Source organism: Anopheles bellator, chromosome 1, assembly GCF_943735745.2.
Source record: "Anopheles bellator chromosome 1, idAnoBellAS_SP24_06.2, whole genome shotgun sequence".
NCBI classification, from domain to species: Eukaryota; Metazoa; Arthropoda; class Insecta; order Diptera; family Culicidae; genus Anopheles; species Anopheles bellator.
In genome coordinates this window covers 18492621-18509592 of record NC_071285.1, presented here as the reverse complement: position 1 = coordinate 18509592, position 16972 = coordinate 18492621, and the positions used below count along the sequence as shown (strand labels likewise).

Genomic DNA, 16972 nt, shown 5'->3' with positions numbered 1-16972 from the left:
GTTTGGGAGATGATTTTCTAGCAATGACTTTTTAAGTACTACGAATCGCAAATCAGTAAATTGCTGGCAAGATGTCAATTAACGTAGAGATAAAGTTCCGCCGAGCGAACAAAGTTTACTACGAAGGGGTGTGTGTTGCGATCACGGATTCTTGGGAGGAAATAATGTATGCTTGCTTTTCCCCAACAGGAAACGGTATCGGGCGTGGTACAAGTTGTCTGTGGTTCGGAAGTGAAACACGAAGGAATCACGGTGACCCTCGAGGGTTCGGTAAACTTACAAATTAGCAATAAAAACGTCGGCATCTTCGAGGCGCTCTACAACAGTGTGAAACCGATCACGCTTCTCAATCAGCACAGCGATCTGGCTCCGTCGGGCAAGCTTCCGATCGGTACGAGCGAGTTTCCGTTTGAATTCCCGTTAATATGTCCGCGGGAGCCGAAAACGTTGTACGAAACATACCACGGTGTCTTCGTAAACATAACATACATGCTGCGGTGCGATATAAAGCGTAGCTTTCTGGCGAAAAGTGTTCAACGAGTTCAACAATTCATCATCCAATACCGACCCGTCGTGGAGCGGCCTCCAAAGGAGGTTCAGTTCTCCATCAGTCCCGACACGCTGCAGAAAACGGCCAAAGAGCGGATCTCTATTCCACGATTTCTCATCTCCGGAACACTCGATTCGACGGACTGTTGTGTGACAAAACCGTTCACGGGCACAGTGACCGTGCACCACACGGAGGTGGCGATCAAATCGATCGAAATACAGTTGGTACGAGTGGAAACGTGCGGCTGTGCGGAAGGGTACTCGCGTGATGCAACCGAAATACAGAATATTCAGATAGCGGACGGCAATGTCTGCCCGAAGGTGGCGATTCCGATCTATATGACGCTCCCGAGATTGTTCACGTGTCCGACCCTGATAACGAAGAATTTTAAAGTTGGTAAGTATCAGAAAGGGTCTAGGCTCAGGCCAAAAGAAAACACAGAATATGTTCTTTCTTTTACCCGTACTGTTTCTGCTTGCAGAGTTTGAGGTGAATCTCGTAATAATCTTCGGTGATGACTATCTGGTGACGGAAAACTTTCAAATACTTCTAAACAGAACAGCATAATACGAAGTGGTCCGCGGTTGTCTCCATTCCAATCGTTTTTTTCCCCTGAAGCAATAAATCTCGTCTCTTAGTTCTCACAACCCATTTACTAAAAGTTAGCCTCTATTTAATTCGATATAATTACCCGTAAAATCGGCACCAACTTTTTCATTGAATTAAAATTTCAGCATAAGAGACAAATCCATTTATTCTTTACGAGTGTCTTGCGGACGACTACAACGTTATCCACGTGACATCGCTGGTCCCGAGCGCATCCAGTTCCGCATTCAAACACTGCAGTTTGATCGCTATCCGCTTGGTGACATACATTTCTATCAGATCGCGCCCGATCATCGGGTGGCGTTTGCTGATAGAATCAACCAGTCCATTCACCAGCGACGCCTTGCGATGGTAGACCGCTTCGACTACCGCGACTTCCAGCAGCTTTGCCTGTGCCGTCCACAGTTTCGATGGTGTCACTTTTGAAACTTCTCCGCTAACCGGTATGAACACATACTGGTCATTCTGCAGCTCGATGGCATACGATCGTTCTCCGAGATACTCGTGGATTCGGCGTAACCGATCCGCTATCAGATGGGTCAAAAACTCGCATGCCTCCTGCTCCGTTACACCGTAGACATCCGGATCGGATGGATCGTCGGGGCGGCCGGTAGTTGCTGAAACATCTGCCGAAAGTTGCACCACCAGCAGGAGAGTGTTGGATATGTGTGATGCGTGCTTGACACTCGCAACCGTACGACACAATTGAAACAGTGCATCGTCTGTAGAAAGAATACGCGTTTCTGAAGCAACGGTAATGGCGCTCTGAAGGCTGAGAAGCGTTTCGCTCATAGGTGTGCTACTCAAGTGTTGCATGGGAATACCGTTCGTTTCCGGAGGACAGTGGACGCGCAAATCGGCCCATAGCTTGCGTGTCGAAGCGATAGAAACGAGGACCGCCTCAGGAAGGTAGTGGTAGTTTGCGCTGCCGACACACCGCATGCTTTCCATAACATTTTCCATTCCATCCAGCACAATTTGCTGCTCATCCTCGCATGCACCATACGGAAGCCGCGTGATGGGAACGTGTTCCTCGTGCGGAGACACCGTTGTACACAGCTCGTACCAATCGCTGAAGAGATCGAAAAGTGTCGCTATCGAAGCAAACGTGTCATCGCCGCTTTCGGCAAGAACTTTCAGTGCGTTTGCTGTGCCATGCGATATCAGTACCCGCGATGGAAGTGTGTTGAAAGCATCGTTTAGAATCTGTGAAAAACAAAATTTCTTAGCTACTTCCATTTCGTTTTTAGGAGAGAGTGATTCCTACCTCAGTGTCAAGATGGCTTTCATTGAACTTGATGTGGTCGTGGATTCGTCGATCGTACGATTCCAGCAGCTTCACCAGTGCCTCCTTTGTGAGCGTCACGTTGTTCTCCGCGATGGCGAACCCACCGTCGAGCAGTACCCGGTGCATGGTGGTGAGTATGGTGTCCGGGCAGGCAAAAATGTAGATAGGGTCATCCGTTAGCGGGTGACGAATGTAGTGCTTTTGGAAACTGACTCCCAGTTCGTTCCACATGTCGGCCGTCTCGCGATCGCATGGCATCGTAATGGCAGCTATCCGGTAGCCGGCTTCATGTACCATTTCTGCGACTCTTTCAACTAGTTTGACACTGTACACGAGATCAAAATCGACATGGACGATTTGCTTCCATTGGCTAAAGATGCCCTGCACGTAAAGACAGTGAAGCTGTGCGTTCGGGCCGACTATTTGATCGCGCACTCGATCGTAGCTGTAGCGTACAGGCACGTCAACTTTAACAAAGTTCAGTGAGCAGATGCGATCGGCTGGATTGTGCAGTAACGGTGCGTAAGCCTTTAGCAACCGAAAGGCCGTTGCGTTTACACCAGTTGCTAGATACGCGCTCTGGATCCATTGTGCGATTTGAAGCGGCGCGGGAAAAGGGTAGTTCAGCTGGTTCAAAACGTAGTCGAATGCTTCCGCACTAATGCACCGCAGTTCAAGCGCTTTCAACAAGTCATCATCCGTCCACCGCACCGCACCGGCTATGAGTGGTCCCGAACCGGTCAAAATGGCCGCCACTTGCCCCTCGGTGAAGTGTCCCGCAAGGATTTGCTCAACGCGCTTGGTTACTTCGTTGCTATCATGATCCTTTACTTCCTGCAATGAGATCGCAAGGTTTACCAGTTCCTTTTTCGTAAACTCGATGCGTTCCGTCTGCTGCTCGTTTGTACGCGTTAGAGCAGAAATCGTATCCCTCTGTTCGCTGAGCTTCTGCTTCAACGTTTCTATTCGCTCTAGTAGACAGTTTCGCTCTTTGGTCACTTTCACAAGCTTATTCTCACACCAAGCCGAGGGCCGCAGCGGAGAGACAATATCTTCCGTAACGGGAATCTCTCCGCCGAGTAGCTTTTCTACCATTTCCTTCCGCTTCCGTACTGCCCCCTTATCCAGCGCTTTATCCGACTCATTCCGAATCGTGGGGACGGCATCCTTTTTCAGTATTCTTCGCTTAGAGCTCCCCGTTAGTTCCGTGTACAGCCGTACTTCGAAACAATGTTCTGTAAAGTGATTACTACAAATATAGTGACGCTGTTTGTGCTGATGTTGCTCGATTCCGCAGAATTTCAACCACCCGTCGAAATGCTCGCCGGGCACCGGGAACTTGTGGTACGAAACACGGTGTTGGTCACTCGTTTCACTATTGGTTTTTCGCGAATCGTTCGAACAAACGATGCACTTCATTTCGCTTTGTAGAGCGACAACAACGAAAATTGCAGGAAGCTCACTGTGCCATTCAGCTTCACAATAGATCTTTCATTGTTTCCGCACAGTTTTACAGTGAAGTTGCCCAAACATAAGAACAGATGTTTTTATTTGCCGATTTGACAGTGAATTGTTGGTGACAGGCCCAAGTGGCATATCTCGATATTAGGCTACGCGAAACAACAGCTAATCAAGTTTTTGTATTATATTTAAAAAAAGGTAACATTTAAATGAATGGAGTTGTTATTAATTTTATTTGAACAGTTTTTGTATCAAATTTTTCATCCTTTCTCTAAAAGTACTACAGTCAACAAACCACAGAAACGCACACATTCAACCATGTTTTGTTTATCATATTTCCCCACCTTTTCGGTACGTGTATCAAAACGGTGCGTAAAGTGAAACGGTAATCATATTAGCACCGGGCGAGTGACTCGATAGGAAGGATATCGTTGCGTTAAAGAGTTTATTTCCTACATTTTTTAATACAAAAAATCAGTCACTAAACGAGTGCACCATCATTACGCCGTTGGTTTCGTTTTCATATACTCGGCTTTAATGTTTGCCCGATCGGCAATATCTGGCAGGTGAGGAAAGATGCCGTGCGCCCTTCGATCCGCGCGTACTTTGTTCTGAGTGGAGAAACGAGTGTGGTTACTAAAACGGATACGGCTCACCCTTTCAATAGAACGCCACGGTTCAACGACTCACCCAAAACTCCTTGCAATTGTTGTAGTTCGCGTAGTACACCTCACACTTACTGTGGTCAAAATTATTCTTGCTGAGACATTTGTACGACAGTTCTTGTTCCTTGAAAGACACACCGGCGGATTATTTCGTAATGGTGGCGATAACATAGAACCGTTCTTACCTTCAAGCAGGGGTTGTTCCTTTCTGCATCCACGTTTTTGGGCATTGTATAAATTGTGTGAAAAGGGGATTGTAGTAGCCGGTCGGTTCGGGCGGCTTTGTTTACAGCGTTTATTGTTGCGCGTTACGTACGAGAAACATCTGATTTTGACAGCACGGTCGAAAGCGATCTTTTGTGGACCCCCAGCGCAAAGAAGAACGTTTCGAATTTAAAAAGCCGTTAATTATCTATGGTAAAATTTTTTGATAAAAGTCAACACAGACAGATTACTTACGGAAGCTTAGTGTTTCATTTTATGCAAACGTAGCGTAAAGCATAATTCTGAACACACCGACACATACTTGGATTGCTCAAACCATACTTGGATTGTTCTAATGTACAGTTTGAGAAGAATTAATTCTTATCTACAACGTTTTACATTTACGTAATTGTACTACCACTTTAAATGTCTTCTTATGTAAATGTTAAATCTTAAGTAGGAACCTGAATTACAAACCACATGTTCGATTGAAGCTTGTGTATTTGTCGACCTTATCTTGACCGTTTGCGTATTTTGATTCAAATGATTACATTCCAAACATATTCGATTTCAAGAGTGCTAACCGTTTATCGCCGGACTGTCCCCATTTTTCCCTCTTAAGTTAAGTTTCTCTTTCGAAGTCCTCTACCGGAATGGGGCAGACGACAAAGAATGTTTGAGAACATATTTGGTTTGGCGCACGAACTGACTCCGACGCGTACAGTTGTAAAAGGTGTAAAAAGATAATAATGGAAAATTCACGAAGAACCGGCCTTGTGTACGGTGCAGAAGATGCGGTCGTTTGCTCGCGCCGACGTTCAAAACAGATACTGCATAATGCAGATAGTATTGATAAACATTTTGTTTACCACACCATTCCAAGCGGTGCGCACATTTTCTATTCACAAAGGCCGGGAACGAGATCCGCAACATTTTGCTGGTTTTCGATTTTTGAAAGAATAGATATTGAATTTTCTTTCACATTTACTCCGAAATAACTCGAGTGTTTTTTTCAAATTTTTACCACCAAGGCTAAGGCAGGAACGCCTTAAGGGATCGCAAAAACAGAGACGAAATCTTCGAAACGTAGATAACGCGCGTTAAGAGAAGATAACACCATCACCAAGCGCACGGCAGTGGTGGTGATAGAGTGTGGCCAGGCCAATTATCGGGTCTCGTGAGGTGGGTTTGAATATATAAAACGGCACGGTTCGGGTCACGTCGAGGCCAGTGTTAAAATTATCTCCCAACAAGCAACGAGATGCTGAAGGTACAGACTGGTAAGTTGTGGAAGGGCTCCGTTATACAAAGGTCGGTGGATTAGTGTGAACCGCCTCTGCTTGAACGGCCCGTTTACAGTGCGCGGTCCGGTGGATCCGGAGCAGCTCGGTTACACGCTGACGCATGAGCACTTTTCGCTCAACTTCGACAAAATGTACGACGCTCCACCGGACGCGGTCGCGGAATATGTTAGCCGGCGCATTACGCTCGAGAACGTCGGTTACGTGAAGCAGTACCCGTACAGCAGCCGGTACAACATCAACTTCGAGGACTATGATACGCACCAGGCGGTCATGAAGGATGTGGTGGCGTACCGGAAGTTTGGTGGCGGTTCCATCGTCGAGAACACATCGCACGGCCTGGGGCGCAACCTGAAGCTAATGTGCGAGGTGTCACGGGAAGCGAATGTCCACGTGATCGCCGGGACGGGCCATTACATACACGCGATGCAGGACGAGGCAACGCACGGGATGAGCGTCGAGCGGTTAACGGATTTGTACACGAAGGAGCTCCTGTTCGGGGTGGAAGTGGCCGGCATCGAGGAGCCGGTTAAGTGCGGGTTCATTGGTGAGGTCGGTAGCGGCTGGCCGATTAGTGCGTTCGAGCGGAACGCCATTCAGGCCACGGCCGAGGTGCAGGCAGCCATCGGGTGCGGGGTCTCGTTCCATCCGGGCCGCGAGCGTGACGCACCGTTCGAGATTGTGCGGCTCTACCTAGAGGCAGGCGGGGCGGCCAACAAGTGCGTCATGTCGCATCTCGATCGGACACTGTTCAGCGAGGAGGATTTGCTGGACTTTGCCAAACTCGGCACCTACTGCCAGTTCGATCTGTTCGGCACCGAGTGCTCGTACTACCAGCTTAATCCGGAATCGTACATGCCATCGGACGAGCAGCGCATCCAGAAGATCATCGGCCTGCTGCGGGAGGGCTACCAGGAGCGCATTCTGATGTCGCACGACATCCATACCAAGCACCGATTGGTAAGAGTCCCGGTGGTATCGGTGCCACCAATCGATGGTAATCGCTAAGCTCCCTCCGCTCTCGTTACAGACATCTTTCGGTGGCCACGGTTTCAGCCACATACTGAACAACGTTCTGATGCGTTTCACGCTGCGCGGAATCGATATTAAAACCGTCGATACGATGACCATTACCAATCCGGCCCGCTGGCTAGAGATGAAGGTTTAGGTTAGACCAGATTAACCGGCTGATAAAACGCCGGGCAACCGGGAGAATCAATCACGCTCCGGTACTTCGCTTTCGGCTCCGATGAGCAAGAACGTAAAGTTCCACCGCTCGCCGCGGGAACGGTGCAAGAAATCCGGTTGAAAGTAAATGATCGTTTCAGTTTTTTTATTATCAAATAAAAGCGCTTGTTAGTGGCGCTAAGGTTTATAACTAGCCTCTTCCGGGCGGTTCCGGTGTGCGTGGTGAACAAGATGGCGATGGAGGTCCTTCCCTCCACTCGGCGAGCGTCCAATTTCCACGACAAACAACGGGTGCGCGGGTAATGATGTTGCTGTGCTGTAATGGTCCTCCCTTTTCGTCCTGGCCGTCGTCAAACGGCACAGCAGCGCGCGGCTACACAACGTCGCAACCCTTTCACGCACCACACTCTTCCCACTGGCCGCAGTGTCTTCGTTTGTGTTTTCTTATCTTTATTACCACTTCATAAAAGTTTCACAATATAAATTTAAATTTTCACCCGACCGCCGCGTGCCGGAAGCGGTGACCCACCGTCTTCTCCGTGACGGTGCACTCGTGCCTTTCGCGCATCCTTTCGGACACCGTGGTGGGGTTGTTTTTGTTTTCTCCGGAACCACGCGGATCGCGAGTGCACAGAGATCATGAGGGAATTTCGCAGAAATTGCTTCGAGTTCCGCCAGGTTGGCCAATAACAGTTCGCCCAAATGGTTCGCTCGGTTCGGGAATGCGAAATCGAGTAATGAAATTTGTCCATCTTTCGTGGCCGTGGTCGGGAAGGTTTTTGTGAAAGTTTTGCCAGAGGACGAACGTCCCTATCCCGTCCAGGATCAATTTGTGCCAAGTAAGAGCGCGTAACCTACGAGAGCGAGAAGTGTTTTTCTTGCCTCATTTCTTTTATTCAATCAAATATGGAGGACTTCCGAGAAAGGCAAAGCCAATGGCAAATGCATGCTGGCGTTGGTGGCGAGTTTCGCAAAGATCATTTGCATCAATTACCGATGGCCGCCGTGTGGGGACTTTGTGCAAAGAAAATAGACAAGTTCGTGCTCCTTCGTGCTTGTGGATCGTGTTCGGTCACAAATGGCAAAGTAAAGATGGAAAAACAAACAATTTATTATGATCACTAGCGGTGTTTAGTTTGCAAAGTGGTATTTTTAGTAAAGCCTGTAAATTTTACGCCAAATCCAAACCTCATAACATATTTAGTTTCACATAAAACCTCGCCTTCTTGCCGCACTGTCACTATTAACTGAAATTGAATAAATTTAAAAATCAGCACCACTAAGCCGGGCAATCCAGCCTAAAGGACTTCGGCTGGTGCCGGTTGCGAGGCTGTGTGTGTTGCAAAATTGATCCTCATCAAATCTGCACACGAAACACGTTGCTGGCGAAAGAAACGTCCTCAGATTTGCAATCGAACCCAGTCCGGGGAGCGCGAACGGTAGCCGGAGCCTGCGTCCGGTGCTCAACCTGGTGGACACAGGCTGGGAGTTCCCCGACTAACCGTTGGGCATTGTTGTCGGGATTTCATCGCACCGGGGCTTACGTTTGCGGTTTGTTTGGACACAGCGAAGGACCTGACATTCAATTACCTGCACTCCCGACGGAGATGTCGGCGGTTGATGGTGGACATATGTTTTTTGCTTGGTTTCGGTGTTTCAATTCAACCTTGTAACGGACATCGCGGCGCCAAACGATACCGACAAAAAAATGGGGAACAAAAATGGGGGTTTCAACATAAATAAAAACTCGTAGAGAAAAAGTAATACAATTTTTTCGGTACTGTTTTGTAAATGAAACATCAGATGCTTGTTCAAGTTTGTCGGAATCCATGAATTTCCTATTGCTAACCTACTCAACTAACCAGCGTTCGACCGCGTGAAGCATGTTCCAAAACTACAAGTTGGTTCTATTGTAATGACTAACAACAACTAACAAAACATAAATAAATCTCTACGGTAACGGCTTATTTTTAAAGCAATATCAAAAATGCTTTCTGAGCAACATTATTGTGTCGTTCTGATTGAAATAAAGATGATTAAAACTGGCATGCGATAGAATGTTCTGCTGCTTCTTAAGCTGTCCTTAAACACCGTAAAAATTTAATTACGAGTGCAGTGGTCGAGAAAGGATCACGTGCGGTCAGTGCCTCGAAGCACTCCGTAAACCCCCTCCGGAAAGCGACAACGTGGATCTGCTCGCCGTTGCCAGTGTGCCGATATTTGCGATGGCCATGTTCCGTTTTTTATGGCGTAACATAATCCTTTTATGGTACCGTTACTAGCAACATCATCCGAGGCAACACCAATGTGTGACCTTTCGAGCTTCCGGACGCTGTTGTTAACGGGTCTCTCTATGGACCTAATGATCCGACCGATGGTTTGAAGAAACTAGCTGAAAGCTCGACACGAAAACTCTCATGGAGCCGCCTGGTCGCTTGTTGTGCAATGGAGATACCGTGACGCGGGAGTTCACGAAAAGTCGATCCCCGGTCGGTAGCTGGGTGTGTTGGTTTTTATTCCTCTGTCGCTCCCTTCATAATACTGGTTTATGATATGACAAACCCACCGAGAATCGATCATTTGCTTTACGGTAAAGACGGATTCTGGCAGGCTACCGCCGGTGAGGGCCCAAAAAGGGAACCATCGAAGGCTAAGCAAACAGTGCTGCCGATTAGGCTGCCAGCAGCAACGTTTGCTCAATCCATCGTGGTCGATGGCGAAGAAATGGTTCCCATCGGTCAGTGGCAGGATCACCACCGTACAAAACCCGAACCAATGAGTTCCTATCCTTTGGGCTTCTTGGACTTGGACCGGCTTCCGGCAGTGCGCATGAGCGTAGCTTTCCAGTGTCTAGCTGGTGCTCAAACCGAGTGATCCAGCTGCTCGGCTCCGCTCTGTCCATGGAGGTCCATGTTGCGCGATTAGCTGGCAAACAGTGGAATGGTTTGTTTATGCTCCTAGTTACGCGTATTATGGGGCATAAGACTTTCACCGCCCACTCACCCAGCAGTAAGGTGAGGTAGAGGCCACCTGGCCGCTGCTAGCGTCAAAACTTTCGACCATCCGGATGCACTTTGTTCTCGACCCGGCACGTACCGCCCGGGCAAGAAGAAGGCTGCAGTTCGCTTCCTTGGCGTGCTCTCGGCCCATCTGCCGGAACAGAATGGTACTCAAAGATTTATGACAATTTACCGGAAGGGCCCGCTCATCAAAGCGTAAAGTTTTTTGAACTTTTCTCGGTCTCGGTAGCGACGGTGGGAGTTCGTGGCATCTTAAGGTAGGTCGTGGTCTCGAAACGCCTTCTTCTGGGTTAGTGTGTGCCCTAGTTAATCGGTTTGCTCGAAGCCCTTTGCTGTGCTGCGGCGCTTTCTGCCACGCTTTCTCGGTAATCTGGACGAGTTTCACCTGAATTCTGGATGACTCTAAGCCGTTGCACCGAGCAAGACGTACTCCTGCCACGGCGTAACACTTAAAACCTTCCCGCGGCTCTCGTGTTTAGGCATTCGACGGGATCTGTGTTTGAATTATTAAAAACTTTCACGCGGAGCGTGGTATCCGGGGACTGCAGTGTGTGATGTGCGAGAATTTATTATGACGCTGATCGCGTTACGAAACTAAATGCAATTTAAATTTATACCCTCTCAGTCTCCAAGGTCATTACGGCGCGGGCAGGGGCCAAAACGGGATGGCGGAACAGAATGTAACTATATGGCACAGGATAGTTAATAATCCACATCCGGGAACTTGCATCGCTACAAGATAATCATCTTTCGCCCACCACGAACTATGGCGGAAGGCGTCTGCACGAAGCGCCCCGGGACCGGATGGGCCGGAACAGCAGGAAGCAATTATACGCTTTTAGTTCGTTTCCGATAGCGTCACTGATCCAGCGGGCCACTGCACCGTTCATAAAGGCTCCTCATAATAATGTATGCACTGGGAAACCGGAATCGCAATCATCGCCACCCTGGACGATGGGTGGTGGCCGATCGAGCATAAATCTTGCACGAAATTCGTGCCCGTTTCGTGTGCCGTGCCGCATTCCGGGTGGTCGCGGTCGCGTGCAGCGTGGATCGCGTTCCTTGCCACGGTGGATCATATTTTAAACCAAAATCCCAAAAATTCGCCATCGCCCCAGACCACGACCACGGCCGGTAGCCGTTGTTGGCATTTAGATAATGAAGGCTGCCACTGACCGCCGTTAGTGCCGTGAATTTGCATTACACTAATTGCCTGGTCCGGAAAGATGCCGAAATCGCAAATTATTAAAATGTTTGTTAAGCTTTTGTATAAAGTTTTGTATAAATTGTTTGATCGAAACGGACAGAAAAAATGGTGAAATTTAACTAACAATGAATTTTGGTTTGATTTTGTTCAATGGAATTTGGCAATTAATTGAACAGGTTTTTCCACAAGAAGTTACTAAAGAAGTTCTATATACTCCAGTTCAGTTTTTAAATTTTTTATAAAAATACAAAATGTTTTAAAAAAATGTTACAAACAGTGGTGTGGTGAACGTTGCTTAAAAAGCTTGACGGACGTTGGTTAAGAGAAAAAAAGATGGACTACCAATGAACAAGCGGACCCCAAGAGATTTGAACAACCGTTCTGATGAGTTTTAAAATATATTTGTGTTCTATTGCTGCACCGCAATTTGGGTCTAATAAAGCCAGAATCACATACGCGGAGCGAATGAAAATGGTATCCTGTTTTGTAATCCCACAAAATAAAACGGTACATGAAGAAAAGAGCGTTATTTAGCCCATTTCAGATCAGACTCATTTCAGTACTGCAGAGCCACCGATCCTCGGAGCCATTCAAAACGGTCGTCAAGGGTCCGAAATTGCATTCCCTTCGCTGTACCATGTGCTGCAGGCGGAACACCTGCAGCTCGTAACCTGGCTTTTCTCGGCACCTTATCGTCGTTCATCACATGCCCCATGGCCAATGTTTGGTCTCACGGAAAACTCTCACGTTCGGCCCATTTGGGTGCTGCACCAAAAATATTTCTGCCGGCCTTCCTGTTTTTTGCTTCTTGCTGTTATTGTCTGGCCCGAGACGAGGAAATCTTCCTGAATTAATTCCTGCACACGAATGCAAAACTTGGTACGGATAGGCACCGGAAACTTTTCCGGAAATACTTTTACACCCGAGCTGCCAGGCCAGCTAGAACTTACATCCGTAAGGATCTGCGTTACATTTGGGATTGCGAATAGCAGGGCGCAATTCATTACCGGAGCCGGTGGTGGTGCTGGTTAACGTTTTTTGGAAGGTGCAGATGCAGCGTGATGACATGCACCGTATGGAATCGGGGGGTCCTCCGGTCCAGCGGGGGAATGCAGAAACAAAGCCACGATGTCCTTAAATGAGTGCGGACGTCTGGATGTAGTGCCGTTGCTGGGCCGCTGCTGCTGTCGTCGCTAGTCCTGAAGCCACCGGGACGGACCCATCAGAGGATCCAACTTTAACCCGCCACTCTCGTCCGGGTTTGCCCCGTTTACCCCGCTTTCGTGACAATACTTCCGGTTGCTGCAGCACTCCAGAGAGCGATGACCGTTCCGGGGCTCGTTGTGAAAATGCACGATGCCGGCGGCCGTTGGATGTCCTTTTTTGCTTCCGTTTTCAAGTACCTGCATGCAACTCACCTGGAGGGCAGAACTTTTCATCGCCCCCCTCATTTCTCTTCCCTCCTCACTCTCTCTCGGTGTCTCTCTCACCCCTAGGGAACGCAATGTGCAAATAAATACTTCACAACAAATAAAAAGGACGGCCACCCGGCAAAAGGCCACCCTGCTTTTCAGTGAGATCCTCCGTCCCGATACCGTCCGACTGCTGCACGGGACGACCCGTTCCGACGACGACGACGACGACAGTCGCAGTGTTGATTATTTTATTTATGAAACATTCTCACGTAAGTGAAAAACTTAGTTGTACTAATTACGGGCCGTCGGTAGGATCGGTCTGCCTCGGAACGGGGTAGAAAGCGGAGCGAACGGCCTATGCTTATCCGCTTCCGGTTCTGGGTCGCTGTTTGGGCTCCGGGTGCCCACCTATAGTAGTTTTATGGCGCAATAGAGTGAGATTTTGAAGTTGCAGCGGGCAGCGGAGATGGGCAGACTTTGAATAAAGAGCCATGTTGGGCCCACTTCGTCGGTTCTGCCGGTCGTTCGTGAAGAGTTTGCTCACTGGCTACGTGTTTTCAGTGACCGGGTTGTGCACATTGAAGCCAAAGCAAAGTGAAGCGGTGTCAAAGCAGGTGTGAAAACATTACTAAAGTTAACGTTGGCAGTTACATCGGCGCCGTCAATTACAGCGTGCACACAGGATTTGGGTGGACAAGGAGTTGTCCAATAAAAGTCGTTCCAGAACCAGAGAGTTTCAGATTGCCTCCGGGCCATAGTTTTAGTGGCTCGGCATAAAACAAAGAAGATCAGATGGTTCGGATGCAAACACACTATCGTGCGGCGCGGATTTGCAGTGGAAGAATAAAAGTTAAGCATTAAAGTTAAGCCACGGCGATGGCCAAAGCGAAACAGACGGGAGAGAGAGAGAGCGAAAGGGGGGCAGATCCGCACAAAAAAGTGATAAAATTTGTTAACACTACAGAACTACATCCTAGCTGTTCGAAACTTTGTGATTGCCCTTTTTGTCTCGTCGCAACAGACGTCGCGTTTTTTTCGCGGAACTCAAGTGCGACGTGGAAAAGTTTTGATAATGACATTTTTTTGCTTTCCTCCACTTCGTTGTGCCTGAAAAAAATGCTGCTGTCCAGCCCAGTCACAAAGTCGATGAAAAAGCACTCAAAAGCGGGTCGCACTCGGCGTTTGTTCCCACGCTGTGCTTGGCCGACGTTACGCCATGGCCGGTAGATGGACTTACAAAAAAGTGAAATGTACTGTTTTTTGGGATCAAGCGATGCATTACGGAACCATAGATGGAGGTTAGGGCAAATAGTTTAAAGTACTCAAACGCAAGGTTTCTACACTTATAATTTAGTTAAGTAGTTTTCCCATTTTTTTACGGATGCGAAACTTTCAGGTTGTGCGGTCACGATGCGTTTACTCATCTTGCAAACTTAATTCCTGAAGGTTTTCTGTCTTTAAAACTTATCATAAAATTAAATCACTGCACACATTTTTTGGAATACTCTTTAGCAACATCTGCTTCGGAACGTAGCATATGCTGCCCCCGGAGGCCGGTCCTGGGAGGGCTGCCTTCACCAACAGTTTCAGCTGCCGTTTGCCATGAGAGAGAAATCCGCAGACCCAGCAAAGGGCCAAACATTCCCCGAGTTGTGTCCCCTTGTAAATGCCGGACACGTAAGTAGTTTGACTGCAACTACTTTTCAAAAGCGTTTAGTAATGAGGCATACCGTACCGGTTAACGTGTGTGCCGAGAATGGTAAATGAAGCAGTGCAGGACGTGGTCCTTCCTTCCGAAAATCGGGTTCCCACCGTTGTTGAAAGCTAGGTCTGTAGGGCTGTAGGGCCCAGTGACGATCATTTACGCATCGAATCATTTGCTGGACGAACGTGAGACTGAGAGCGACCACAAAGGACCACACTGTCCCCGACAGATCTCCGTGGCTCCGTATCGTCGATGATGGTTCCGGTGTTGCTTCTGCTGGTCTAAATCCAAACCTTCGTCTTCGTTGCCGGTGCTGGTCCTGAATTTGAGGGGCTTTTTATGCTTGTGTCACACTGACCATAAGTGATGTCTGGTCGACCGGTGAACGTAGCCCCAGATTTGTTTACCGTACGTGTGGCCTGGCAAGGTACAGCTTTCAGACAACAGTGATTGACCTAATCGATTGTCCATCAATCGGTAGCTGCACCGGGGGAGACTAACAGATACTGAGAGTTTGCCATCCGAACTGGGAGCCTAATTTGGTTAGGGTTCCAGCATTTTTCCGCCCATCCGCTTGGAAACGGAAACTGTAATGGCACGCACACATACCGGAATCAACAAGGATAAGTGTTACTCAGGAAGCAGCTCGATAGGTGGTATCGACACAACTTGTGCCGTTCCAAAAATGCCAGGGTCTGAACCTGCCAGCCCATGTGCGGCGTGCGTCGATGCGCTTCCGGCACCGAGGCTCCAGAAACTCCCGGTGCATCATAACAATGTCTTGTTATTGCTTGTGTGAACTAGTTTCGGGGCTTTTGGGGAAGTAGATCGGGAACAGGATGTCGGAAACGCTATGCTTTGGGTCCGGCCATCTAAACTCCTCCGGGGCGCTGTGGATCGAGCAATGAACATTGTTTATGTTGCTACAATTGCTCCAAATAGCCTGGACTGCGGCGGGCTGCTGCCAACCTGGCTGCCTGTATACTATTTATTCGACTGCCGGTAGCATCCGGTATCTGTAGGGGATTTGGCGTCGGTTCTCTCCAGCGTGCCAGCCAACCAGCTCGTTGCCACCGTTTTGGGACCTAAATAATGCAGACACACCCACCCACCCGGAGCTGCTTCAGTGCTTTCGAGTAATTTATTGCTTTTGGTGCACGTTTTCGTTATAGCTTCAGAGAGAAAACGGACCCCGAAAAGAGGCTTGCATTAGCCGGTGAACTCGGAGCGAAGGTGTCCTGTGTCGGGCGGGGCGAGTTCTGCGAAACAGCGGACGTGCTGCCCGACTCAGCCCGAGGTCCACTATCGAGCAGCAACACCTTGACGCATCACGCTAAAATGTGCGAAGCAATGCAAGACTGCGCTGCATCCTGCACCAGCCGCGATCTAAGCTCGGAACCACCTCGATCCACGTCGTGGAAGAAAATAGCGTACTAACGATAGATATTCCCGCAGAAACTTGGCATCCGTCGCGCGTGTGTGTCGTGGAGGAAACTTTCATGAATAATAAACAAATAAATAATACACCGAGCGAGTGAAAGGGGGGAGGGCAACATTCTTGAGTCCATTATTTTGGACCCTTGTTTTTCGTCGACCAGGATGCATTTAGATGCACATCGGCCACCCGCCCGGTCGGCCCCGTAGCTGAAGGCTAATTGAAGATGAGGAACGAATCCTCTATTGTTTTTCTTTCCACCCCACCAAAGAACTTTCCAGGGATCAGCAAAGTATCCAAATCCTTACAAATGCCGCCGACCGGAGATTCCACTTCAGGGTTTGGGGTGGAAAATTGCATCACTCTGGCACGGTTCCGACTCTGGCTGCATCCAGACGGCCAACTGGCGGCAACTGGCAAAGAGCGCCGTGCCTCCAGCGTACCTTGACTTGCCAATAATGGTGCTCTTTATTTTCATCCCTTCGCCGGTGCCACTTTGGGGCAAACTTTTCCATAACTCCCGGGGTTACCTTTTCCTGCCGGTGACGTGGCGTGGCGCGACTTCGTACGTAAACTGTGCAACATACTCTCGCCGGACGAAGGACGAAAGGCGGTGCCGCGTGGCACGTGGGGTTTATTTGTTGCGCACCGAATGCCACGGCCACCGTGACGGCACTCGCAGCGTAGAACTATGCAGCCTGGGCTGCGGGGCCTGCGACCTATGTGGTGGAATATGCAGCTTTTTTTCCGGTCCCCATTCTTCGGAGCAGAGTTGAGCAAAGTATTGCATTACAGCACAAGTTTTATTAACGTTCAAAAGTAGTTTCACTAACGGGAGCGATTTACCTTTCGGCATTTTAGCTCTCCGACAAAATGCGGGTGAAAACGAAGGAAAATTTTTAGAGAAAGCACTCGCGCAGTCGGTCG

General features: G+C 48.7%; 4 protein-coding genes across 5 annotated transcripts; 2 read left to right on the top strand and 2 right to left on the bottom strand.

Annotated features, from left to right (window-relative positions):
* Positions 1-9: 9 nt before the first annotated feature.
* LOC131216352 (vacuolar protein sorting-associated protein 26C) lies at positions 10-1197 on the top strand. Its single transcript, XM_058210819.1, has 3 exons — positions 10-128; positions 190-946; positions 1032-1197. Exons 1-3 carry the CDS (start codon positions 72-74, stop codon positions 1115-1117), a joined length of 900 nt encoding a protein of 299 aa, XP_058066802.1. The 5' UTR covers positions 10-71; the 3' UTR covers positions 1118-1197.
* Positions 1198-1330: 133 nt separating this feature from the next.
* Positions 1331-3863, bottom strand: LOC131215160 (uncharacterized). Its single transcript, XM_058209546.1, has 2 exons — positions 2424-3863; positions 1331-2362 (listed from the first exon to the last, which is right to left on the bottom strand). Exons 1-2 carry the CDS (start codon positions 3861-3863, stop codon positions 1331-1333), a joined length of 2472 nt encoding a protein of 823 aa, XP_058065529.1.
* Positions 3864-4331: 468 nt separating this feature from the next.
* Positions 4332-4864, bottom strand: LOC131205239 (coiled-coil-helix-coiled-coil-helix domain-containing protein 7). Its single transcript, XM_058197254.1, has 3 exons — positions 4756-4864; positions 4596-4694; positions 4332-4516 (listed from the first exon to the last, which is right to left on the bottom strand). The coding sequence occupies exons 1-3, from the start codon at positions 4798-4800 to the stop codon at positions 4406-4408; spliced, it is 255 nt and encodes an 84-aa protein (XP_058053237.1). The 5' UTR covers positions 4801-4864; the 3' UTR covers positions 4332-4405.
* A 1118-nt stretch (positions 4865-5982) lies between these two features.
* Positions 5983-15827, top strand: LOC131214934 (phosphotriesterase-related protein). 2 transcript variants are annotated; one of them, XR_009157052.1, is made up of 4 exons: positions 5983-6054; positions 6134-7035; positions 7106-7386; positions 15783-15827. XR_009157052.1 is itself a non-coding variant. In XM_058209282.1 (3 exons), the coding sequence occupies exons 1-3, from the start codon at positions 6036-6038 to the stop codon at positions 7241-7243; spliced, it is 1059 nt and encodes a 352-aa protein (XP_058065265.1). In that variant the 5' UTR covers positions 5983-6035; the 3' UTR covers positions 7244-7447. The 2 variants fall into 2 exon arrangements, 1 of the variants encoding a protein (XP_058065265.1); XM_058209282.1 differs by lacking the exon at positions 15783-15827 and having other exon boundaries at positions 7106-7447.
* The last annotated feature ends 1145 nt before the right edge of the window (positions 15828-16972 follow it).

What these genes read in the sequence shown, in the direction of transcription:
- LOC131216352 (XM_058210819.1), top strand. Translation starts at nt 72, where the DNA reads ATGTCAATTAACGTAGAGATAAAGTTCCGCCGAGCGAACAAAGTTTAC. An exon ending in ACAAAGTTTACTACGAAGGG is followed by an intron (nt 129 to 189) that starts GTGTGTGTTGCG and finishes TTTCCCCAACAG; the next exon opens with GAAACGGTATCGGGCGTGGT. An exon ending in AACGAAGAATTTTAAAGTTG is followed by an intron (nt 947 to 1,031) that starts GTAAGTATCAGA and finishes TTCTGCTTGCAG; the next exon opens with AGTTTGAGGTGAATCTCGTA.
- LOC131215160 (XM_058209546.1), bottom strand. Translation starts at nt 3,863, where the DNA reads ATGAAGTGCATCGTTTGTTCGAACGATTCGCGAAAAACCAATAGTGAA. An exon ending in AAAGCCATCTTGACACTGAG is followed by an intron (nt 2,363 to 2,423) that starts GTAGGAATCACT and finishes TGTTTTTCACAG; the next exon opens with ATTCTAAACGATGCTTTCAA.
- LOC131205239 (XM_058197254.1), bottom strand. Translation starts at nt 4,800, where the DNA reads ATGCCCAAAAACGTGGATGCAGAAAGGAACAACCCCTGCTTGAAG. An exon ending in GGAACAACCCCTGCTTGAAG is followed by an intron (nt 4,695 to 4,755) that starts GTAAGAACGGTT and finishes GTGTCTTTCAAG; the next exon opens with GAACAAGAACTGTCGTACAA. An exon ending in ACAATTGCAAGGAGTTTTGG is followed by an intron (nt 4,517 to 4,595) that starts GTGAGTCGTTGA and finishes TTCTCCACTCAG; the next exon opens with AACAAAGTACGCGCGGATCG.
- LOC131214934 (XM_058209282.1), top strand. An exon ending in TCCATACCAAGCACCGATTG is followed by an intron (nt 7,036 to 7,105) that starts GTAAGAGTCCCG and finishes CTCTCGTTACAG; the next exon opens with ACATCTTTCGGTGGCCACGG.